The sequence below is a fragment of the Artemia franciscana genome, chromosome 2, assembly GCF_032884065.1.
Source record: "Artemia franciscana chromosome 2, ASM3288406v1, whole genome shotgun sequence".
NCBI classification, from domain to species: Eukaryota; Metazoa; Arthropoda; class Branchiopoda; order Anostraca; family Artemiidae; genus Artemia; species Artemia franciscana.
In genome coordinates this window covers 37,358,449-37,385,263 of record NC_088864.1, presented here as the reverse complement: position 1 = coordinate 37,385,263, position 26,815 = coordinate 37,358,449, and the positions used below count along the sequence as shown (strand labels likewise).

At 35.2% G+C, this 26,815-nt stretch overlaps 1 protein-coding gene across 1 annotated transcript in view; it reads right to left on the bottom strand.

The window, feature by feature from the left end:
* The window catches only part of LOC136041136 (cytoskeleton-associated protein 5-like), a gene marked incomplete in the record, with an annotated part of 192,220 nt that overhangs the window by 79,682 nt on the left and 85,723 nt on the right, over window positions 1–26,815 (bottom strand). The window contains 3 exon segments of the mRNA XM_065725677.1: window positions 2,305–2,417; window positions 4,019–4,199; window positions 13,506–13,700. Coding sequence (XP_065581749.1) covers window positions 2,305–2,417; window positions 4,019–4,199; window positions 13,506–13,700 — 489 coding nt within the window.

Genomic DNA, 26,815 nt, shown 5'->3' with positions numbered 1-26,815 from the left:
TAGTCGTAAAATCAACAGTATATGTCCTTAGTCAGTGTTCTATAGAATGGAACATTATTTATTGGCTAAATAGCACACAAGCTAGCATAAGCACGTCAGAACAATTACAATTACAATGATGATATAAATGTTAAGCGGTAAACATAGTTACAAAGTTAAATCAATTATTAAAATGCGAAACAAAATAGGGAACTAAACAGTTTTTGTACCTCATTGTCAACATTTGGGGACACAACTCAAGTTGAGTATTTGGAGCTCTACGAGCACTAAGTCTTGTATTGGGAAGGATTGGGGGGTTTTCTTTGAAGGGGGGAAGAAGACGTCGATGATAGTCAGAACTAAGGCACTTGTGCCCAAGTTTATGGTAAGGAAGTGACGTCGTGATTCTAATGTAGTGAGTTCAAGTCTAGCCAAACCTTCATCGTAAGTAGTATAGGACGTCCCCAGTATAATTTTTATAGCTCTTTTTTGAATGCTTTCAATTTTCGAACATTGGGATTTGGTCAACCCAGGGTGCCAGACAGGGCAAGCATATTCAAGACAAGGTCTTGAATATAATGTTCCGTTTTGGTCTATAATATTCCGTCTTACGGTGTGGAGTGATCTGCCATCTGGACAGCTTACTTAGCTATAGAAACTTTATTTTTTTTTAACCCTTTAGTCAAATAAATAATCTTACATCTCCATCCAAATTGAAAAAGGCCTAAAACAAAATCCCATAAGAAGCCCGACTAAACTAATGTGGATATATTTAAATTAATAAAAGGAAATGCTGTTGAACAGAAGATTTCTTGCTTGAGAGCCTGATTCCTGAAAATGAAATCATTTATTCTAGGATTCTAGGCAAAATGGTTAGAATTCCAAAGAAATAGATATTCTCCCAGCCGTTAAAAATATTCTCATTCATCGTTTCTAAAAAGAATAATACAATACCCATACAAGAGAATATTTAAGAGAAAATAAAAAGAAAAATTGGAGTTAATATCTAATTGTATTACCGATATAAGACACAAAAATACTTTAAGGAAAAAAAAAGAGATTTTTTTTTAAAGAGAAACATTGAAGTTGGTATAAGCCTCAAAAGACAAAACTAGGGCGTGTTCTTATATAGCCAGCCAAGTTTGGCCAAGATACGGTAATCTCTTTTGCTAAATGTTACGATGAAAAGAATTAGATATCTCTCCTTTTTCCTTCCCCCCACAATGGTAGAATTGGTCCAATTGACCTAGAGGAAATAACTAAAATATAAGCTCTTATTTTGGACAAATTGTAGTTGAAATCAGAACACCTTTTCTTGCAATTTCCAGGTGCCAGGTGCTTAGTTATTCCCTGCACGGGATAACTGTATCCTTGCAAAAAATGCCCAGCTAGAAATCGCACTCCTGCTCTTAATTCCCACAAATATGTTAGGTTGAGGCGTGACAATCCCTTCATCTATATATTCTCAAAAGAACAATGTCCTCCCTAGAAAATCACCCGAAAAGACATAACAGAGGTACCGGCTCTTACAACTCACCAAGTTAGGATGAGACATGAAGACCTTTTTTGATAAGACATCCTGGTCAAATTATATCCAGACACCCAAAAGGCAATAGGAAGCTTGCTATAGACACCCTGATGATAAAGGTTATAAATCCTTCTCTTTCCTTCTCCAGAAATGTCAGATAAGGTCCTGATCCTCAAAATAAATATTAATAACACTAGCTCCTACGACCCATGAGCTTTGAATAAATTCAACTAGGAGACTAGATTTTACTTCCAACCACATTTGGGTGAGATCCTACAGGCCTTTGAATAAGATATACTGGTGGTAAGATACTGAAAGCGCTCCTCACCTCCCTAGCCTAAGGGTTGGGTCAAAGGAAGATTTAGAAATCCTCGTCCCCCCTCACTCCAAAAAAAGCACTCTGAAAAGTAGTTAACTCCAAAAGCTATGATTGTATTTCGGTATTTGTAAGAGTTTCATCATTTTTTAAAGGAAGTTCAATAAGTGTAGTTTTAGGGATACTGCGTAAAACTATTTGATTATACCCACCTACAAAAAATATAAAACAGATTACATGTTTCATTTCTATAAAGGCTTATAAGCTAAAATCAGAATTTCACCATAAATTACTTGCTGTTATATCTCACTTGTAAAAAAAACTAAATAGTTCATGTCAACTTTTCCTTCCATAGACCATTTTTTCAAATAATACTTTATTATTTTACTGATGATTTTTTTCTCAGCAGAAAACAAAACTTCCAGTAATTTATCTAGTTTCAATTAGAACTTAGTTTGAAATAAAGTAACAATCTTATCACCTTTGCCATTTTCAGCGGTTCCATGTCACCAAGAAACGGCATAATTCCCTTTTCACCAACAACTTTCATTGCTGTGCCTAAAGCTTCAGCCGAGGCATCACGAACATTCGCATCTGCAAAATTGACGTTAATAATTACATTCTGACTAATTTGGGAGGATAAGGTTGTTGTTATCAAGGCTTCACCCTCAAAATTTTTAAAATCAAGAAAAAACATGATATTGAGTAAAGACAAAAAAAAAAAAAAAAAAAAAAAAAAAAAAAAAAAAAAAAAAAAAAAAAAAAAACGTGCGTGTTTATGAGTATGAGAGAGAGAGAAAGAGGAAAAGATGGAATGGATAGAGATTTGGGATGGAGGGAGCAAATGCTACACTCGGATATAACAGGAAGATCATGAACTGACGAAAGTAGTTAGAAAAACTTAGTTGTAGCAAATAGTAAAGGAAACTCCCACGAGAAAAAAAAACAACCACTAGTCAAAAGTAGCAACCAGTATAGCAGTAAAATCGCACGAGGACGCAACTACCGAAGTGGGGAACTCTGAAATATACAATCTCAATCACATGAAATATTATTACTGGGAAAACACATGTTCACTTCTTTTAAATCTGACCCAAGTTTCACACTTTCTTTGTTATTTTTCTTCTATTTTCCCCACAGAAAATTCGAAGAAAGTTTGCACGAGGGCAAAACTACGGAAGGACTGGTCAGTTATTATTTAAAGTATTAAACCAAATAAAAATCATGAAAAGAATAGCTTGTGATTGTAAGAGAAAAAGGATTACTGGGCATTACTTCCAACGACCTTTTGAATGATCTTTAGGAATCATTAAAGACGCGCTTCATCATGTTTCTTTCAAAGAGAGAAAACTGTACAACTTCAGTTCTTTCTAGGCTAGCACCATTGACGTAGAAATATTAAAACTATCAACATTCGAAGGTTGGACTCAACCGTTATCACAAACTGAAATTTTGGTGTTCATAAAGCAATGAAAAAGTTTATGTATCCTAGATCTAAAAAATATAGCTAAAAAATTTCAATTATCGTATTTATTGCGAAACCAAGCCGTAAGGGTATCAGCTTCTTTTACCAGCCCAGTGACATCCTCTAAATTCCTTCAGAAGGGTTTTGAAGTGACGACCGGGTTAGTCTTCAACAAATATAAAAACAGTTATTTTTCTAAAGGGACCTTGGATATGATCCCTGTCACATGGGCCAAATTACGAATTCTGAGTACCAACACTTTAGAAGACACCTTATTCGACTCTCCAATTAAAATTTTCCTGTCTCAAAAGCACATGAATTTACATTTTGCAAGGCAAACGCAATTTGCAAGTTACTTGTTAAAGCAGAGAAAGTAAATTGTCACAACCTAACTTGTTTCCATTATATTCATAAGGAATTTCTTAGGCGAGAATATTTGTCAAATACCTTCGTTAAAATTGTCAAGACTAACAACACATTACTGTCCACAATTGTCAACAACGATAAAACTAGCAACGAAAAAACATCTTTACTGCGTATATTTTGGTCAATGACAGCCTTTGACTGTGCCCAATACCCGGACTTATCTAAGCCAAAAAGGCTTAAGAACTTCAAACCAAGCACATTTTAAGGACAAGAGAAAAAAGAGCTGGTTTTCAACATTGAAATAACAGGCTAAGAACAGATAAAGATATATTGACCTTTACCTCAGTCGAAACAAATAACTTACCACTATCATTGAAAGTTTTAAGCAGTACCGCGACGTACCCCTTCAGCAGTTTCTTTGTTAGAATTGTTGGGGTACATTTGGTGAAACTTCTAGCGAGGAAACTGGCCGTTTCTGTCTTTATGGATGGATTTTTATTCTCTAAGGCAGCTAAGGCATCCTCCTGTATAGCTTCCAAGTTGGTCTGAAAATAAGAATTGTGTGTGAGTTGAATTGGAGTGCCATACAAAGAATGCCCAAAATTATTTCCCTTGTTATAATTTTTACTTATAGCCACTGTAATTAGGCTGCATATCTGAAGGCTGTAACGAATTAGTTAAAATATAGACAACTGCGATTCTGACCGTAAATATGACCGTCTAAAGTGTTGTTGGTGACTAGGTATTCTGACGCTAGAATACAGAGACACACAAGACCTCTTGTCCTTTCTTGCTAGTCAATGTAACTGCAAAACTCCAGGCCAAGCTAATCAGAAAATAATCGTCGAGCACCCTATATTACGTGAGTAAATGAGCTATGTGCAGCAAAGCAATGTAAAAAATCAATCTCGAGGTTAGGAAATAACCTTAGACCTTCGGAAACATCAGTAGGTAACCTGAAAATTCCTGAATTTGTCAACAGTCTTTTCTTTCAGGTTACACAGAATCCATACAGATCTTAAGTGAAAAGATGAAATGAAAATAAATATTTGTGTGATAAACTAAGTGATTCTGCAGAACCTGGGTTTATTGCATTTTTAAGATATCTGTTGCTAGGTCTTTTATTATCGGTTTTACAGGAATACACGGATACCATTAGTTACCCTAAATAGGTAAGATAGGGAAGAAAAAGAAATATCCATCAAGGCCTTAAGAGTACTAATTAAACTGTTAGTTACCTTAGATATCTTAATGAGATTATTAGATCCTAAACTTGATGCAGAATTCAAATAAAGGACATAATTTACTTGTGAAAGCAATAGAAATTTGCTTTATGTATACTTGAAAGGGGAAAGATGCGAAAAGGTACATAAATTACTAAAAAAAGAGAAAATGTCCAGAACAATTGACGTTGAATTGACGCTTTAATTGCTGGGTTTTCTGTACATGGATAGATTGCGATCCTGTCACCCAGCCTTACGATAGCTGAAGTTGAACCCCAGTCCCCTTATTGCCAAGTAAAACATCAATCCGCTATTCTGCAAAATGGAGTACTTAAAAAAAAACCTATAAGCTACTTCATTATGACCGTAAGTCAAAATGCTAGTCAAAACCAACTCCAGCATAATATATGAATACAAATTAATCAACAATGACCCCCCCCCCCCCCGCAAACAAAGATTTAGTTTATTTTCTCAAAGCACGCAACCCTGTCAAGACAGACAGTCTAAAGCCCCCTCGCCCCCCCCCCCAAAAAAAAAAAACAACAGAATAATCTCCAGATCAACAAAAAAGCATTCTATATTAAACTGAAACTGATCATCCCATCTATAAGTCCATATGACAAGGTTTTAATTTACACATAAATAAATTATTTAACAATAAAATAATAATAGCAATAATTTGCACCATAAATACTAAATACAATTGATTTTAATACTGGATGTATCAAGAGATTCACTCCGTTCCTGCAAGTGATTAAAGTATCAATTTAAGGATGCACATTTTTGTAGGAACCTATTTATTTCCACGAAGGAAAATTTAGAATGGAGGAATCCATAAGTCATTCGTCAATTGACTTTGTACACATTTGAAAGGAATGGACTAAAAGAAAAAAATACCGATGAACATTTTTAAACAAGACTAATGAACCTAAATTAAACATTTAAGATATGTCAACAGACAAACAAGAGCTAAGAGCTCACATGGCACTTGTGACGAGGCCGGACGAGCCAAGAGCCAAGAGCTCATATGGTATGAGCTCTAGCAAATTTCTAAGAATCAATAGATTGATTTAAAAGGTAAATCGGAGGCTTAATGCCGGTCGGGATTTAAAATTAGAACTCTGAGTCACGAGGTCCTTCTAAATATCAAAATTCATTACGGTCCGATCACCCACTCGTAAGTTATAAACACCTAATTCTTTCCACTTTTTCCTCTCCCTTCAGCCCCCCAGATGGTCTAATCGGGGAAAACGACTTTATCAAGTCAATTTGTGCAGCTTCCGGACACGCCTACCAATTTCCATCGTCCTAGCACGTCCAGAAGCACCAAACTCGCCAAAGCACTGAACCGCACCCCCTAGCTCCCCCAAAGAGAGTGGATCCAGTACGGTTACGGCAATGACGTATCTACATTGCGTACGACATTTGCTTATTCTACCCACCAAGTTTCATCCCGGTTTCTCTACTCTAAGTGTTTTACAAGATTTCCGGTTCCCCCCTCCAACTCCCCCCAATGTCGACAGATCTGGTCGGGATTTAAAATAAGAGCTCTGAGACATGATTTCGTTCTAAATGTCAAATTTTATTAAGATCCGGTCACGCGTTCTTAAGTTAAAAATTCTTTAATTTTTTTAATTTTTCCAAATCAACACTCCCCAACTCCTCCAAAGTGAACAGATCCGTTCCAATTATGTCAATCGCGCATCTATAACTTGTGCTTATTCTTCCCATTAAGTTTCATCCCGATCTCTCCACTCTTAAGTGTTTTCCAAGATTTCTGTTTCCCCCCTCCAACTCCCTATGTCTCCGGATCCGATTCGAATTGAAAATGGAGTATCTGAAACATAAGATCCTTCTATACATAAAGTTTGATTAAGATCCGATCACCCATTCGTAAGATAAAGATACCTCAATTTTCACGTTTTCCAAGAATTCCGGTTTCCCCCTCCAACTCCCCCCAATGTCACCGGATCTGGTCGGGATTTAAAATAAGAGCCTAGAAGCACAAGATCCTTCTAAATATCAAATTTCATTAAGATTTAATCACCCGTTCGTAAGTTACAAATCCCTCATTTTTTCAATTTTTCCGAATTACTCCCTCCCCCCCCCGAAACTCCACCAAAGAGGGCAGATCCAGTCCGGTTATGTCAGTCACGTATCTTGGATATGTTTTTATTCTTCCCACCAAGTTTCATCCTGATCTCTCCGCTTTAAGTGTTTTCCAAGATTTCCGGTCCCCCAACTCCCCCCTTAATGACTCTGGATCCGATCGAGATTTAAAGTAAGAGATCTGAGTTACGAGGTCCTTCTAAATATGAAATTTCATTAGCATCCGATCACTCCTTCGTAAGTTAAAAGTACCTCATTTTTTCTAATTTTTCAGAATTACCCCCCCCCCCAACTCCCCCAAACAGAGCAGATCCATTCCAGTTATTTCAATCACGTATCTATGACTTCTGCTTATTTTTACCACCAAGTTTCATCCCGATCTCTCCACTCTAAGCGTTTTCCAAGATTTTAGGTTCCCCCCTCCAACTCCCCCCAATCCCACCGGATCTGATAGGGATTTTAAAAAAAAGCTCTGAGACACGGTATCCTTCCAAATGTCGAATTTCATTAAGGTCCCATCACCGGTTCGTAAGTTAAAAATACTTCATTTTTTCTATTTTTTTCCAAACTAACCGGCCCCCCCCACTCTCCCCCAGATGGCCAAATCGGGAAAACGACTATTTCTAATTTAATCTGGTCCGGTCCCTGATAATCCTGCCAAATTTCATCGTCCTAGCTTACCTGGAAGTGCCTAAAGTAGCAAAACCGGGACCGACCGACAGAATTTGCAATCGCTATATGTCACTTGGTTAATACCAAGTGCCATAAAAACGAAACCCAAAGAATTTTCGCAACATCAAATTTTTAATGTTATCTCATTGTACGAAAAAAATGTTTAATATATATATATATATATATATATATACATATATATATATATATATATATATATATATATATATATATATATATATATATATATATATATATCAATTGCAGTAAAACGCAAATGACGCCTTTAGGGGGCTTCGAGGGAGCAACCGTATTATAGTTTATTTGTTATAAGTATATATGCTCGTTAATTGTGTTGCGAGAGCAACACTTCGGTTTTGTCTTGATTTCCTTGTTTTCTAACCCCATCAATTTCACTTTTTTGCGAGAAATTGTCAATAGTCTAATCTCAGAGATTTTCACGGGAAGTTTGAAGATACCACATAGTTTTAAAAGTCATTTCTGTTTCTGATATACGTTCAATTTTCTATTTCATTTTTTCTATTTGGGACTAGGGCAGCACTCATTGAGAAAGATATTGAAAGCTTTTCTTTGCTCCTTTCTTAGTAGTTAGTTAGAGGGGCTGACAACTTATCTGTTGTAGTACACAACGAAAACAAAGTTGGCTTGATAACTGTACTTAAAATTGACCATACTGATTCTTTGCAAAAACAACCCGAAGGCAGAAAATAGGCACTTTGTCCTACTGTCTTTCAACCCTTTCTCCTATCACTTGGCATTTTTGTGGCGGAAAGGTAGACATGCTGCACCTTATTTACAGCAGACACAAAATAATTTTCAATCAATAACATTTTTGTACCAAAGCGGTGAATGAACCCCCACCGCCCCCACCCCCAAAAATACACATATACGCTCCGACACGAATTTTTTAGTAAAAAGTTTACTAAGCATATGCATATTGCACCTTTTTGAAGCAGAGCAATCCAAAAACTTCAATTAGTATTTTTAGAGACCGCAAAGTGGCCCTTCAACCCTCCAATAGCTTCCCTCCCAAACTTTTTTTTGCAAAAGGAAGGAACGTTGCACCATGTTTTAACTGGAGTTAAGCAAAGATTTTCGATCTATATAACTGCAGATATAAAGTAACACCGCGGCCAATCCAACATCTCTTACTTCTCACGTAGCCAACTTCTGGGGACAAAGTAGGCACATTGCATCTTGTTTGAACAGGAAAAACGATTAGATTTACAATTGGTTTGAGTTCAGAGCCGAAGTGATTGAGATGCCATCAATTATTGCTCTACTCCTTTCACCACCAATTTATAGCACAAACACAGGCACAAAGGCAAACTAAAGCAGTAGTTTGCATAAACGGTGCACTAAAAAACAGCAACATTGATTTGATTGATAGATGGCCAAAAATAAAACCAAGTTTTGTTAACACAACAATTATCACAAAAGCCAACCAAAGGTTGTTTCAAAAGGTTTGTTTTGCTCACTCTAGGTTTCAGTATTGCTCTTTACATTTATTTGAAACAATTTTCTGGGAAATCATTTTTAAAATTAACCCAAACAAAAAATCAAGGGGGTTTGAGGGGCGGTGCTACTCAGATTTGCAGCAATTGCACTTTCTGGTTGGGAATTTTCTGAGCAAATGCAGTCTTTTAAAGTGAAAACCTCAACTTATCGTAGAAACTGCAGTACATTCAAAGAAGAGAAGCGTTTTCAATCAACAACAAAGTAAACTTCTCATGGCTGTCTTCAGTTTAGACTTTCGTCTTTAATGCGGGGGAAAACAAGATAGGATTAGCGTAATACAGTAGTTAAACCATGATAAAAGGCTCAATAAAAATATCAGAAAAATGTTTTTTTGGTTTATTTTGATAGTGTTTTGAATGTGCAATTAGATGTTGTGCGCTTTAAATTTGATAATTTTCAGGGACTTGCTGGCAACTAGCATAACATTCAAGGACAATGCAGTAAATTTGTAGTCAGGATGTCTGCACTGTATACTTGCTGATAAATTGGTTTTGGGCTATTTTATTGCACCGAGCATGTCCTGCGGCAAATGGATGTTCATTAAATGTTTCTTGATTCAATTTTTAATCTAATTATGGAGGAGGAGCCGCACCTAACGGTCACAGTTTGGCAGTACCTCTACTAGGAACATGGATCCCCCTCCTCTTCCTCCTAGAAAAACCCCCAGTAGGTATATTTAAAGCAAATTTCCGACATAAGACCGAAAATCATCCCAGATCTAGACTGGCCGTTGGCTCACAAGAAGAAATCTATTGCTACACCCATGTTCACGGTACCCTTTTTCAATGGAATTAACTCATTCTTTTTTTTAAACAGAATTTTGGGCAAATATTTGGGCATTTTATTGCACTCTACGGGAGTTTTTGTTTGCAATCTAAGTACAATTTTATTGAAACGGCCAGGACAATTTTATTGAAACTTTTATTGAAGGCCAGGACAGAGCTATCGTTTCTGTTACTAGCCTATTACACTTAGTTCAACAGTTGAAAGAGGAATATTAGTCTGATTCGGATGCAAATTTACACCAAACTCGGTGAGAAGCAAGCATTAGCTTATAGAGCGAAAGCAATGTACTTATAAAGTTTGAAGTCACAACCCCTAAATGTGCTTATATTTTCCCTTACATTCACACTTCCTTAACAAGAACTGACAAGGAAACAGAAATAATTTCTAAGAAACTGGAATTTATTTTGAACAGATGTCAGAAATGCGAAGTGTAATATATGCAAATTCGTTTTTAAGCCAAATGAACAATTAGAAGTAACTCATCTGGTAGGATAAAAAAAAGGAAACCTACACCGAAACTGTTTGTTATTCTAGATTTTACACCGGAGCTACTAAGAATATAATACGCTAGAAGAGAAAAGAAAAAAAAAATTGTATATATACCTAAAACAAATATTTATTTCAAAACTGTATAGTATATTCAGTAATATCATAGCATAACTATAATATACTGTATAAGACCACTGAAACACATTTTTTCTGTGGTAATATTAAACCGAACTTATTTAATAATGATTAAAGCAAACGTTGTACAACGTAGAAAGGGTGAATAAATGATATATCAAACACGTATTTCAATTAATTCATAAAGATATGGGGATTCATTAAAAGGATCAGACTATGCGACACTCCTCTCCCCTAGAAGAAAGAAAGCCAAAAAAATTTTAACATATAAAAATATGAATTTTTTGGAATATATGAAATTATGAAAACAATCAAAAGAAAATTGGCTTTTTGTGTTCACGAAGGGGAATTCAATAAACCTCTGTAGCTGAGTTATGTCGTCATTATTATGCCAAAGGACACAAACACAGGGTATACAAGGTGGGTTATAAGCCCCCGAGTGACCAATCTTAAAAATGATCAAATAAAATCAAAACATATTCTATTATTTCAAGCAACTGTAGCAAGACACGGATTTTGTACGGGAAATCCCAGTGACCATCCCTTCTGTACGTTAATTAATCAATGTTATTGCGAGCAAAGGTAGGCAGTTTTCTATTTGTATTTTGGTTGAAAAATATTACAGAATTCATATCGCTGCATCATTTTTAAGCTCAGCATTCTATGTTAAGAATAGACAGCTGATTGTTGATCTGAGCATCATGAAAGAGGGAACACAGACTTATTTTCTCTTTATAGACGATTGATCATTTGTTGTCTTGCCAGGTTCCAGTCAGAAAAAAAGGCTGATTTCCCCTAATCAACTAAGGAAGATATTCAATTTTATAGAGGCTGGCCCACATAGTGTTACAAACCAAAACAGTTACATCATCCAGTTTGTAAGATGTAAAGTTTGAACAAATCTAATTTCAATAGAGACTGGCGAATAGGTTTAAGCGGGATTTGCTTATGATTCAAAGTCTGTCCTTGGGAAACATCCTTTGATTTAAGCTTATTCGTAAAGTAGGGATAACGAAATAAATGTCTTATACCCAAATATACCTAGAATAATTTAAGTGTAACTAAAAATTCAGCTAGAATTTAATATTGTATTTCTTCGATTGATATCTATCTTGTCGAGTTCTATGTATCTGGTGATAATTTATTCTAAAATATTAAATTGCCTAGAAAAACTTACAGACCATGGACCACATGAAAAATAGCATTAAAAATATTCTAAAAAGCTCAATTTCTTTGCCATGATTAACGAAGTATCAAATTATAATTTCAAGTTGCCATTTATATGTTATTGGCAAATTCATTAATAATGATTTATCCCAAATACTCAACACGATAAAATTGTTCGAATGATGAGTTAAGACATTAAAAATAATCATAAGCAGTATTGTACGCAATGAAATGGTATTAAAAACTCTGCAAGACATAAATTCAAAAAAAAGAATTCTTCGGAGAAACCGAGTGACTGATCCTGATATTATAGTGGCAGCAAAAACGCTTTTTTTGCGAACCTTTTTGTTACTTCAAAGGTAAAAATAATATGATGTAAATACGATATTATTTTTTGCATTGACATTTTCAGCGATTGCCAAAAAGTTGATGACAGGCAAAATAAAAAATATTCTACTTTTTTGTGTAAAACTATCTAAACACATTTCCTCCTATTTCCTTTCTTCTCATATAGCTTAGACGCATTTTGAGTTTATACATAGCGGTAAACTCTGTGAACTATTCGTATATAATCTAATCAGTTATTATATGCTCTACACTAGGAAAAAACAAAGCAATAAGATTGCAAAAAAAAAAAAACAACAACAAAAAAAAAAAACGCCACTCTTAAGTTCATTTTGACCCGTAAGGATACATAACATACTTTTGGCATAAATGAAAAACATACAGTGATACAGTTGGCCAAAAAGTGATAAGAAATAACTGAATTACGACCACAAGGGGGGGGGGGGGTGAGTGAGAGCTTAGGATCTCCTCAAAAGAGTAATGCTATTGACTTGCAGTTGTAGATGAAACAAAGAAAGAAAATATTAGCAAATAACGCGATGCTAACATCCAAGGTAAGACTAAGGTAAGGAAAAAATTATATCAGAGGATAGAGGATAGTCTCTGTCCCCCTCCTCCCCAATGTGTGCATTACAATGTTCATTTCATACGGTAGTTCATGGTAGTCACCAAATGTCTCAAATTCCATTTTACGATGAACTATGGCCATTAAATAAATTACGAAAAAAAAAGAATAAAAAAAGAAAAAAAACAGCTCATCGATCAATCTATTTACAGGCTGTATCCCTTCCAAAAAAGTAAAATCTACTAATCCCATATTTAAACCTAAATTAAGCAGGAGCTCTGGAAGTAGTTTATAATATTTCATTTATCTACTAATTGTTAAGAGTCGAGTTGCCTTTTGTGCACAATAGACTTCCGTTTTTGTCTTGTTCAATTGAGCAACAGCAGGTCTGGAAGTTGTTTATAATGCGGGTTGTATTTCTTTGTTTTGATTTTTACTTGTTTTTCTTTCTGTGCGTTTAGTTGTCGATTTTTAGATGGTTGTATTTAAAAAAAATTTTTTTTTTACTTAAAGTTAGTTTTTTCTTTTCTTCAGTTGAGAAAGGCTCCCGGACGTGGAGCCGAAATATTCGGATTTTTTACTATTATTTAATGCTTACTTAGCGTTTTATCTAAATTAAACCACTGCTTTATTTAAACCAAATGCGTTGTTCTTTCTTAATTTTTCGCAAGCTTAAAATAATTCGACAGGCAACAACATATTATTTAAGCTTAGAAACTTCTGTTAATTTGAAAGTCTTAAAAGAAAATCTTTCTTTGATCTATAGTCTTATACGTAATTTTCCGAAAAGACGCATCGATTGACGAACCAAAGTAACTTACGCTAGGATAGATGGCATCAATGGCTTCTCTCATTGCAGCAACGACATTTGCCTTTTTCTCTTTAAACTTGTCTAAGATTGTAGATACACAAGAGACAGCATATGGTGAGAACTTCTTTTTCAGTCCATTAGCTAGAGCTGCTAAATTTTTTCCTGCATTTGCTATTACATTGACATTCGTGTCTTTAGCTATAATCTGAAAGAAAAAAAAACACAATAAAATCCACTCGAAGCTACTTCAGTAGCATCTTGATAAGACACAATGTTCCCGTAGAAGATTTAGTCTTATGCAAGAACTTCTTTTATTTTCTGAAGGTTTAGAGCATGTATCTCATCTTAAATTTAACCATAGTATTAGCTACGATTAGTTCTGTTGTTCTTTCAAACGTAATATCATTAACATCTAGGTTAAATGTAATGTAAAGACGATGATTTTGAAAAGTTGAGGCCAGGATTTAAACGAATCAAAACTGAAAAAGGGATTCCAAACTTGCATCTCAGGTCACTCAAACAAAATTCAGCTTTTCCGTTCGGATATTTAATTGTTCGACACATACCTGGATTCTAAGTTTTAATTCAAATACAGGCCACAGTGAGGGAGGGAGGGATGGAGGGAGGGAGACAGAGAGGGCGAGAGAGAGGAGAGAGGGAGGGAGAGAGAGGGGACAGATTAAGAGAGAATATACCTAAACGGGCAATGGAAGAGTTAAAAGCCAGTGTTCTCAGGTTGAAAAATCATCCTACCATTGCCTACTTAAAGATTTTTTTTCTGGAATATCTAGAATAAAGTATTAACAGAATAAATTAAACAATTGTGAACTATTGTCCAGATTATTGAAAATTACTTAAGCCTTCAGTAACTGGTAACAGGAAAAAACTATAAAAGATCTAACAGGAACAAATACCTTATAAACAAATACGAATTAGATTTCTTTTTTTACATTTAAAATATTAGTCTAAGAATAAAACGTCTTTTGCAGTATGTCAAAAATCCTTTAAGACATTTTTTTCGTCGTATGTATTTGCTGTATGTGACCTAAACTGAGCACGCTGCAGCGACGTGTCACTTTAAGGTTCGGTTTCTTCTTTGATTTACAAGATTTGAACCTTCTTGAATTTACATACAGTGAATTACCTCTTTTTCTTGCCTGCAAGAATATTTGGAAAATAAGACTTTTGTTATTAAAGTTTTTTACTCCGATGTTTTTATGCCTTGCTCTTAAAAAAAAAAATAAACAATATTATAGATTCCAAAACAACCTCCACGTAGTTTTTATTTTTATTTTTACTTTGAGCGGTTAAAAAGAAAAAAAGAATGAAGGGAAAGGTTTAACTGCTTAACAGAAGGACAATGCAGTCTGGGTTAGTTGCAGTTTTATTCAGTACTATATTGTTAAATGTACATTTTAACCTTAACACCTTTTGAATTACTACGTAAGACTTGCTGTCAGCTATTTCTACTTACTACATTTCTGTTTCTTCTTATTTTCAGACTTTTTGAAAGTTTTTACTTTGGTTTGATGCTACATAACTTCAATCTCTTTAAATAAAATCATCTGCAAAATTTCAGCTTTACAGCCAAAATCATTTTTGCCTAGTCTCGAAGCCCAATAAATCTTCCTTACTCAAAAACTTGATCCATTTTTAGAAATTATAAATCCTGAAATATTGGCCCTCCATTAACATGTATACTTTATAAGGCCTTTTGAATTGTCTCAATTGAGTTTCTCTGCATCAAGCAGAAACCACCGGAACTCGAAGCCGGAACACATATTTACATTTCCTTTTTTACCAATGTGTACCCCCCCCCCCAAAAAAAAGGCAGCAATTCCAGCCCTGTGCATACTTTCGGTTCCCTACAATCATTGTCATTTTCAACAACTCCTATAGACAACCTAATCATTTTAGACTCTACTTTGCAACCTTTCTATTTCAATATTACGATACATACCGCTACACTAGAATGAAACTATCCTACCTCCAAATGTGCTACGAATCAAACTATCTTATGTCCAAAAATGGAAAAAATCGATTATTAGTTTATCTTGTGCTAAATTGTGTGCTGAATCCAAATTTGCAGTCAGAATTGGCTCTACGCCGCTAGAAAGCCTTTTTCTTTCTTATCCTATGTTGCAAATTTGCTTTTCTCACACCGTGAAACTATTCTATGTCCTTATTTGGACTTGGGCTAGTTTCAAGCAGTAAATTTTCATGAGTTGCAGGACATAGGATAGTTTATTTGGACTTAGGATATTGCCATTCTAAAGTATCGATAGGTCTTTTTGGATATGGGATAATTTGATGGCAACGTTTGCCTTCACCACCATCAATATTTATGGTAAAAATTTGCAATTATGAAGGAAGGGTGAAGTTGCAAAATGAATAGAGGAAGAATACTAATGGAACTAGCTAGAGAGAAAGCCAGGAAAGGTAAGAGAAAATTGTCTGATTCTTATTCTGGTTCCTTTTTTTGCCTTTTCAATGTTACTATAACATTAGACAGTAGACCATTGAGGCATTGTGCTTTCCTTAGATATTGTGGATTTCTTCAGGTCCCCTCTGGTGCACTCTGGCCAGTCACATCAGCTCATTCCTTGGTAGAGCAGTCAACCACAAACCCTGAATTTTTGATACCCATGCCAAACGTTAGATATATCTATCATCTAACGCCGTATCATCTAAGCATAGGCATAGCCTATGCCTAACGCCGGATACACTATGCCAAACGTTGGATATCTGTTGGCACTCTAACCCTGACCTATCTCACTATGAGTGAAATCTGATTGGTTTATTTTTCAGCTTCAGTACTCATCAATACTTTATTGGCAACAGGTATCCAGCGTTAGGAATAGGCCAGCGTTTGGTATATGGTATCTAAACCATATGCTGGATATATCCAACGTTCTGCAAAGAGTATCCAAAAATCAGGGATTTGTGGCAGACTGGAGTAGAGTACCTAAATGTTTGGTAGCTGCCATCCCTGAGCTATCCCCACCACTGGCACTGTGCCCACTGGAACTGAGGGATTCTATTTTACAACATCTGATCTACTATTACAGTATTATCTGACCTTTCCACTAATACTGATAAGGTTTTACTGGTTAGACACAATCTCTTAGGTCAAACTTTACATCGTCCCTTCTGCCTGTTCACTAGCTCTACAGTGGGGAATATGAAATGGTTGGTGTGACTACTAAAATGTGCCGGACAACCTGTATTTCTGGTGGACAGTGGCGTTAATAGGTTCAAATGAGCCATGATTGCTCGGATGTTGTAAAAGAGAGTGAGATTGTATCTTGTAGCTCTAACAACTTCAGTCTAAATATTTTTTAGAGTAGGATTTATAGGTTTACAAGTCCATTAGTAGTTTACAAGTTTTCTAGACTTCCTGGATACAAGTCTTCTAGACTTCCTGGATACTGCCCGTTTATTTTATAGAGTTTGGTAGTATTAAGTGAACTGAACTGAATAGGCTGAATATTTGCAGCATATAAATAGTAAACATAAAGAAATACAGTATTGTCAACACCTGTGATTCAGTGACATCAGATTTTCTCTAAACATCTAACGAGGCAACCTTTAAATCTGGCAACAACTTAAACAACATAAAAAGCTTATTTTATTTAACTCACTGTTGCTGCAGTTATCGGGGCTTCAACATAAGATTTGACTGCCCTAAAAAAAACAGTACTTATGTATGACATTGCTGTAACAATTTTTTTTCCAGGTTCGGCTGTGACAACAACTACTGGCAACAAATCTGACTGCAACTCTAACACTAATTATTTGAGTCACCCAGAAACCTCAGTAATTTACTCAGGAGAGTTGGGAGGAATTCTATGGGCCATGACCACAGAAGCTGGCAGCTCGTTTGAAACGAATGAAACCCGTGCAGATTCTCGTTTGACAGTAAAGACTAGTTTTGATCTGGGAATGATGCAGTGCATTCCTGACGCTCCTCATGTGTCACCCACTCCTATTCTGAATCTTGACGTGTACTTTCAAACTAATGGGCAAGGCTCTAGTGCAGATCTTTCTGTGCATAACGATTCTGCCTTAGGTGCAAGCGAAGCTACCATTCAGGATGAATCCGAGAACTTTTGTGAGCTAGGCATTACTGGTGCTGCATCTGCTTTTGAACTTAGTTGAATAAAAGAGAATGGGAATGCCTCTGCTAATGAACGTAGTGGAATAGAAGAGAATGGGAATACCTCTGCTAATGAACTTAGTGGAATAAAAGAGAATGGAAATACATCTGCTAACAAACTTAGTGGAATAGAGGAAAATGACAGTGCGTCTACTGGTGAACTTAGTGTAACAGAAGAAAGTCCTACTGCCCAGGGAAAGAAGAGGAAGAGAAGACCTTCCAGCTGGAAAAAGATACATAGCAAAGAAGATGTTGAATGCTGGCATCAAACACATTAGTAGCAAAGGAAAGACTGTGCCAGAAAGGACTATGAAAGGGCCTTGTAAGTGCAGGGTGATGTGTTATGAAAGAATTCCGGAAGAGACTCGAATAACCATTTTCAGGTCTTACTGGGAATTGGGTGATGTTAATAGACAAAGAAACTACATACTTTAGCAAGTTAGTTAAGCCAAGAAAAAAAAAACGTTCTAGGATACGTAAGAGCGATAATGATTATCATGAAGAAGGAACAGAGGGAAAGAACAATGACACTGAAAAAGCAGAGAGGAGGGTGTTTTCAGTAGCGTATTTCTTGTGCATTAATGAGGAACCTGAGAAAGTCTGTCGACTGTTTTTCGTAAATACGCTAGGAATTTCTGAACAGATGGTGAAAACTGCATTGAAGAAAAAAGTGCATGGTACGGGAACTGCGAAAAGGGATGAAAGAGGTCGAAAAGAGGAATCCTGCAGATTCACCGATATGAGAGAACTTAAATCATGCAGGGAGCATATAAAACTTTTGAAAAAAGCCCCAAGCTATCACTGCAGAGATAGATCTAAATCTCAGTATTTGGAGGATGGGATCAAAAGTCATACTCACCTTTATAGACTCTATCGAGACTGGTGCCTGGAAAACAATAGGCAAGGTACAAGATCCGACAAATACAGAGAAATTTTTCAGCATGAGTTCAATCTCAGCTTTTTCCCTCCCAAAAAAGACCAATGTGACAAGTGTGTTGCGATGGAAAATGCTAGCCCTCAGATGAAAGAACAGTTGACTATACAGCACAGTAAGCACATCAGAAATAAGGAAGAAAGTAGAAAGTCTATGGCAGAGGAACAAGAGAGAGGAAAGATGGACCCTGAAAGGATTATCATAGCGTGCTTTGACTTGCAAAAGGTCCTACAGCGTGCGCGTGGAGAAGTTTCTTCTTATTACTATAAGTCGAAACTTCACTGTTACAATCTCAGTATCTATAACTGCAATACTCGCGAAGGAAACTGCTACATGTGGCATGCAGGCACTGCTAAAAGAGGCTCGTCAGAAATCGGGAGTTGTGCTTAGAGCTTTATTGTGAGTAAGGTAGAGAAAGGAGCAAAAGAATTTGTTTTCATAAGTGACAATTGCGGAGGACAAAACAAGAACAAGAACCTTGTTTCCCTTTATTTACACTAGGCCAGTAGATTTAAGATAGTAATTACTCACATGTATCTTGAAACCGGGCACAAGCAAAATCAAAACGATTCGGTCCATGCTGTCATAGAGAGATTTGATAAGAACCAAACAGTGTATATGCCTTCTCAGTGGTTTCAGATTGCAAAAAGTGCATGTTTGAAGAGTCCTTGCAAAGTAGAGGAAATGGGAATCTCTGATTTCCATGATCTTGATAAGCTATTTAGAGAGACCAGTGATAATTTTAACGTCAATATCAACGGGGTTAAAGTGAACTTCACAGAAATCCAAGTGTTGAAAGTTGATTACACATTGCCTGACATGATTAGTGTTCGGACCAGCTGGGCAGCTGAAGACATCAAGATGATTGAAACAATCAGGAGGTCAAGAAGGGGAAAACTTCAGCGAAGAAGTCAGCTGGGTCGTACGATTTGCAAAAGCTGTATTCTGGTCCAGTTGCAATTCGCGAAAGAGTGTACCACGAAATTGAAGATCTTTGTAAAAAAAAAAATGATTCCTGAAGCTTACCACCATTTTTTCAGAGACCTTCCGTTCGACTGTTTAAAAGAAGGTTCTGCGGAGTTGGATGATTCTGATTAACTTTGTTTTATTTTTCCCTTTTGATACTTCGAATAGTAATTTTTCATTTTGTCATACTTTGAATATAAATTAAAATAATATATGGTGAAATATTTGATATAATACGGACATAGGAGGGACTGTGCCTTCCTTCAGCAGGGCTTCTCAGATCTGTAACTATCCTATGTCCAAAAATTGGACTTAGGATTGTCTCGTTCTGATGTAGATAATATGACTACCATCCTATATCCAGTTTCTTCGACGTTCTGACCTAAGTAGGTCAAAAATATCTTCACTAATACATAGCCAATACAAAAGAAACTCTACAGTTCGGTTGTTCCCCTATAACCTCTTTTTGAAGTACTGGAAAAATAATTTTAAAAACTTCAAATAGCTCTCCTGAAAAGTAGCGGTTTTGGACGTAGGATAGTTTGAATCAACGCCCATTTGGAGGTAGGATAGTTTCATTCCAGTGTAGCGATACACTTCTTCCGAATCTGCCGTCAAACAATATTTGCGATTTCACCTTTATAGGCACTCACAAGATAATTTATCAGATGATTTCTGTGGAAAATCTCTAGCCAAGGATTCTATCATTTGCTCATTTAAAAGAATTTTCTCATAGCTTGAGAAATCACCCTTTTTTTTAATTGTTATGTGGAGATTTTTTTTTTTTTTTACTATTACCGACAGCAAAAGTACTTTTTGCAACCAAAAATTGATAATCATTCCCCTAACTTACACTGATAAATTCAACAAAATGCTGGTACCCAAAAATTGCTCTTTTTCATTTTTTTTTTTTTTTTTTTTTGTTTCAAGCAATTAGCAAAAGAAATACAAGCCAAACGATTTGTGGTTTTTATATACTTAATTTTTATATCATTATATTTTACTTTTATTTAACTACTTTACAAGCTTACACTATTTAATAGATAATGGTCGACTGGTATGAATTATTTTGTACGACTTTCTTAATGAGATCCGAAACAATAAACCAAAAGAAAGCTAAGTAAATTTAGGCTCACTGTTGTCAAAAAAATGGGCACATTCAGAGCTTAATTAAAACAAACAGGAGGTGGGCTAATATTACCTTTATGACATACCATACCTAACACTATCAGTTAATCCTAGACCAGTCTTATTTATGTGTATGATCAATTGTAAACGGTGATCTAAAAATTCACCTTTGAATATAGTATCTACTGGGTTCAACATCCCTTAATAAAACTAACAGTAAGAATTTAAGACTAATACAGTCTCTTCAACAGCCCAAGAGAAAACTGTCTATAAAAAAAAAAAAAAAAAAAAAAAAAGTTATTCGTGACAAATCTACTCTCATAACACCAATAAAAAAGAAGTATACTTAAATTTTAAAAAAGAAAATAGAAGTTTTCCCCGGAAAATTCTAGTAGTAAAGTATTTTAATTAGTTTTGACACACGATTAAAAAAAAAAAACTAAGAATTTTATTTACTTTGACAAAACGTTTCGTTACTTAGTTAACCAACTGAACCTTGGTGTTATGACCGACAAAAATTAACAAATTAACTTTCTATTAAGTATCAACTGTGGTAAAAAAAAAACGAAATACAGCAACAAAACTAATCTTTTTCTTACTGATCATGTTTTACTGCAGCTGAAACTTTCCTTTCAGTTCTTTTTTCTTTTTAAAATTCTTTTTCTTTCCTTTTGCTCACTGCTTCGTCTTCGAAAGTGCTTTCGGTTTCACCTTTGCTTATATTTATTCCAAAAGCATACTTAACACTTCAAATCTTGTTTGTATAGTTGGAAAAATGTCCTTTATCCCGTCAAACTTTATCGCCGGAGAAAGTCAAGAAAATTGCCGTTTTAAAAAGTTGGACCAATCTTTGGACTCTCTCCCTCTGTCATCTATTGTCAATAGGTGGCAATTTTGGAATGGATTAACATACGGCAATTCAGCTTAAGGTACCAATTGGACTTGTAGTCATTTGTCAATTTCCAAGGACACATTCCGACGACACGGGACTGTGACTGCTTAATTAAGCTCAGGATCATGGAGTCTCTGACTTATTAAATATAAGCAAATATGATCGGACAGTATATATATTAAAAACACAAATCTTCACACACAATAAGGACCAATACTAGAAGTAGAATCGAATAAAAATTATCCTAAATATTGTGGAATATCTATTTTACTGAAAACACTGAGAAAAAAAAAAACATAGCCAGCTCCTAACTGAAGGTGTTTTCCCACTCGCCATATTTTCTATGAGTTATATCCCTTAATTTCATGATCCTGAAAAGGATGCCGAAAGATAAAATATACGTTTCCTGGGTCAGAGAAATATAAAACAATCTGCCTGAGGGTATGACATCAAGTAGTAATACATTTAAACGATCTCATTAAAATCCAGTATCATTTGATGTCCGTTGTAGTCTAAAACTAAACCATTTTTGTTATAGTGTTTGTGTCGTATTTGATATAGTTCACCTTTATTCACTATGCTTCTGCGATTTAGGACTTATCCATTACTCGAATAGATTTAAGTAGGATGTTTATTGCGTAATGATCTTAATCAATCTGTAAGCTAAGCATTTTTGGGTGATATACTCGTAAACGAATAGTTCAAGCTTTACCAACTAAAAGTAATTCCCCAAATTTTTCTACACCAGAATAATCCATGATTTTCTTTTAAAGCAGCAACGAATTGAGAATCTCCGTGTGGGAACTTGGATCTATCAATCAATCTGACATGCAACATGACCAAAAAGGACAACAAATTACACGACAATGGATCTTCAGCACGACTTGCATTCAAAGAAAGTTAGAGGAATATCATTGATTTGTATTGCATATTCATCATATGTCATGAGGATATGAGCAAATAGTAGGAAAGCAAAATTAAACCAGAGATAGAAAAGAAGCCACGGCCTTTTCAAAAACCGAGGAATTTTGGGTTCCTGAAATGGTAAAGTTTTCTGTGATCTTACCTCTCACACAGAAAACTCTTGAACTTCCCCAACCCCGAAGACACAAGAAAAATAATATAACATTCTTGCTTTCTAATAAGAAACTGTGCACTGTCACCGTGTTGATGTGAAAATGCACTCATTGTGTATTCTGATGATGTAGAAAGTCAGGCTCACATCATTCAGACGAAGAAAATTAGTGACTGTCAGCTATCTGTCAGAAAAAATCTTGACTTCTGTTGCTAAAGCCCAAGAAAGCGTTGCAGTAATTTTAACCCATGGTTTACAGTTGCTGAGCAACACCTGTATCGATTTTACATGGGTAGAATTACGTTTCTTTTTAAAATAAGTCTCAAAATAACATTCAAACTTTATTCTTACTTTGTACTTTAGACATAATTATGTAGAGCATTTTTCTTCTTCATTGTCATCTCAATCTTTACAATAAGTCTATAAGAGCTATAAGATTAGACAAACAAACATAGTAAAATAGCGGCAGATCAAGTTTCTATTGCATAATCGGGAAATATTGTTCCAAATAAATTGTCTATGAAGTATTCTCAAGAGGTAATAGAAAAAAATAAAATAAAAGGAAGCAGTGACATATGAGAACGAGAAATACAATTTCCCATGATTTACTAAGACTTTCTGTTCCCTGCTTCCATAAGTAAAACGCTGCAGCAAGACAATCCTAGGAATTTTTAATTTAGGTCCATGATTACAGTGCCCTTCAAATGCACTTTTTCGGGGAACGGGGAGGGGGCAAATTTACTATACAGGAAAATAGGCAAATAGTTAGGAAATCTCGAAAAATGGCAGGGACTTCAAGTTCAGAGGCCTCATTAGGTACAAGTCTGAATGATTCAAATTATTTTTTTGGAATTATACCAGTTATTTATACCAGATCTTTTTCTGTAAATGTAAATAAACACGCGAAGATGTCTCCAAAGTGTGATTAAAATTATGAAAAGTTGAAATTTTCTTCCCCTTCAAATCGAACGAACTAAGAGGGTAGAAATATTAACAATGTTATGGAAGGTACAAAGAACCATTGTAGGGAACTATAGGCAGGGAACTTACTAAAAGCTGGAAAGATTAATTAGAAATTAATTGATATTAAAGTTCTTTAAAAAAAAGTTATTTTCAACATCAGTTAAATTATGAACTGCTTTAGAGCCTAAATGAGCAGTCCACGACCAGTGAAAAACTAGGAAGCTTCTTTTTTGCCAGATTCTGTCATTTACAGTAATAATGAACTATTGTGCATAGCGTTAATATTACATGCTACCATGAATTGTCCTGCTATATATATATATAACTATATATATAAATATATATATATATATATATATATATATATATATATATATATATATATATATATATATATATATATATATATATATATATATATGCACTATCCTTACGTAAGACAATGTAGGCGTCTTAAATGCTGAACATTCAGCTGATTCCAGAAAATTTGAAATATGCCGCGATCGTTTGACATTTCCTCTTCCCCAGAAGAAAAAACAAATATTAAAGATTCCTCCGGCTCCTCTTACTCCGAACCTTTGAGGAATCGTCCATACGGATTTTGTTACCGAATCAAACAACGAATCATATCATATTTTCTACCGGTATGCTTACTCAGATCAACCCTCTGTTATAAACTAATTTACCCTTGGAAGCAGACTCCTTGAATTATAGCCAAAAAGTTCACAAGTAAAGAGCGGCTCGTGCTAGTAGAAACCAAAACTTTCAAAAGGAGATTTCAATAGCAAAATATAACATCAACAGATTTGGCATCAGAGTTCAGATAAGACAAGATAATATTATTAAAGAATCCTATTGCATAGGCTTCAAGTTCCTACAAAAAAGCGAAGTTTAGTATTCTTTCCAAGAAGGATGCACAGGGATAAAGGTTCTTTTTCCAGGAATGATCGTGTCCAATAAATGGTCTTAGATTATAGAAAAAGGCATGTTCAAACAGAAATGTTAATTTTCAGTGCCCTTTTTTAGTAGCAAAAGAGGTTACACAACAAGACAGTGGCGTTGTATTTCATTTTGTGATACAAAATGATAGTTTTGGCCCTAAAAAGGCCGCAACAATATCGAGTAAATCTGTGAGATAATTACTGATTTAGAGTTATTGAAAAGCTTGCATTGAGCTTCCACTATCAAAAGCCACAGTGCAGAGCGGTGGCACATTCTTTCTCAAAGCTGCATGCATTTATATAGGAAATAAAAAGTTAATATAGACAATTATGTTAAGCGTCATTTAACTGAATTGATTCGTTTGAGGCATCATCAAGTTATGTTAAATGGTGCATAATTGTACATCAGCTATTATGAAGGAATGTCAGTGTATCTTTCTAAGGTAGGAGGAAGGGGTGACTGAAGCCCCCAAAAGTGTACTTTGTGACCATACGTTGTAACTTTCAGTGTGCTTTAAGATAAATAAAGGATTCAGTTCAATAAACTTACAGCCACGATAGGGAGATGGTGTATACCCCCCCCCCTTAGTATCCTTTCGTTCAGAGGAACATTTTTGGGCTATGCCAGCAATACAGATGATGCAGGGTGACGGCCTCCCCTTTTATTGAGAATACATTTTACTAGCAACATAGAAGTTTCCATTCATGTGTTTACCTGCATGGAAGGGGTATAGGAAGAGAGGACATCTGTATAAAAAAAATAATTTAAAAAGAATTCTACTTGAAATGTGCAGAAATGGTAACTCAAAAATTCATTTTTGATGCTTCAGATATCCCTCCAACCCCCACGACAAAATATTGGAAGGGGTATACTTTTCCACGGATGATTATCATTCTCGTAGCATTAGTAAATGGATGTTAGATGTAGTATATGGACGTTAGATCTGAATCAGTTAAGTGAAGGAATGGTAGCCTCTCTGATATCAAAGAGAGCCTTGGCTCATGTAGTTTACGGTACAAATTGTAAGTAAAGAGCCGCTCTTGTAAATATAAAATGAAATTGAAAAAACTAAGTGTTTGCTACAATAATTGCAAAACCAGATCTAGAATCTAATCTGCTTCTGAATTTATAGACAATCAATTTTTTTATTTTTCTAGAAAATGACACTTTCTTTGCAGCTTATTTTCTTCGAGAAATTTGTAGTCTAGAATCTCAATTACTTTTTGTTATAAGCTAGAATTTCCTTTTTTTTTTTTTTTTTTTTTTTTGATGGTTTTTATTTAGATATACCTCAAATCTAGTAAGTTTGAAACTTTTTCTCTAAATAGAAATAATAAACAGAAATATGGACTTTCAAGTCATATACTGGTTTCCTCAAAGTTTTGCGAGAATTTGGTGAAAAATAATTATTCCCAAAGCCCCAGAATCATTCTATTTCGGGATCTTTTTTATCATATGACTTTGATTATGCATGGACAATTATGAAGAACTTCCAAACTGAACATTCTAAAGTTAATCTACATGGAAGTAGTCGGGACATCTTTTGAGAATCAATCGCCGTATCAAACAGTTCGTGGTAACGAGCTAAGTAAGGAGCGACTTGGGCCAATAGTAACCGAAACTCTAAACAAAACAGAATTTTGATAATAATTGATGCATCAAAACCAGTGACTTCTCATACTGACTCCAAATATATATTTTTCATTAAGTTTAATGTTACCCATCAAAAGCTACAGGCCCGAGAAAATTGCCCAATTTTTCAAAAAAGGGGGATAACACCCCAAATAAGCAAGTGATCTTAATAAAGATCACACGATTAGATTCAAAGAACCCTGCTGTAGATGTTTTAAACTCCTATCTACAAACATGTGGAATTTTGTTTTTGTTTTTCTCGCAAAAGAAAAATCACTAATTCGTGTTTATTCTTTAATCTTTTGTTTCAGGGGAACCGTACCGAACAATAATCCAAGAAGATTGAAGTGCCTTTTTTAAGTCAACAAAAAGATCATCCCACAAAAAAGTGGTGTTTTCTGCCGTTTTGCGGCACAAGACTACGACTTTGCCTCAAAGAGCACCAAGTTGCTATCACTTAAAAATTCTAGCCAATCGAATTAAAAGCATTAAAAACTATATATTGAGCTTCCAGGTTGCAGAGGAAGTATACCGCATGGTGGCGCATTCATTCCTGAAAAGTCATGAGGTTCATACAAGATAAATTGCTAATATACATTTCTATCTTAATCCTTTATTTAACTAATTTGATT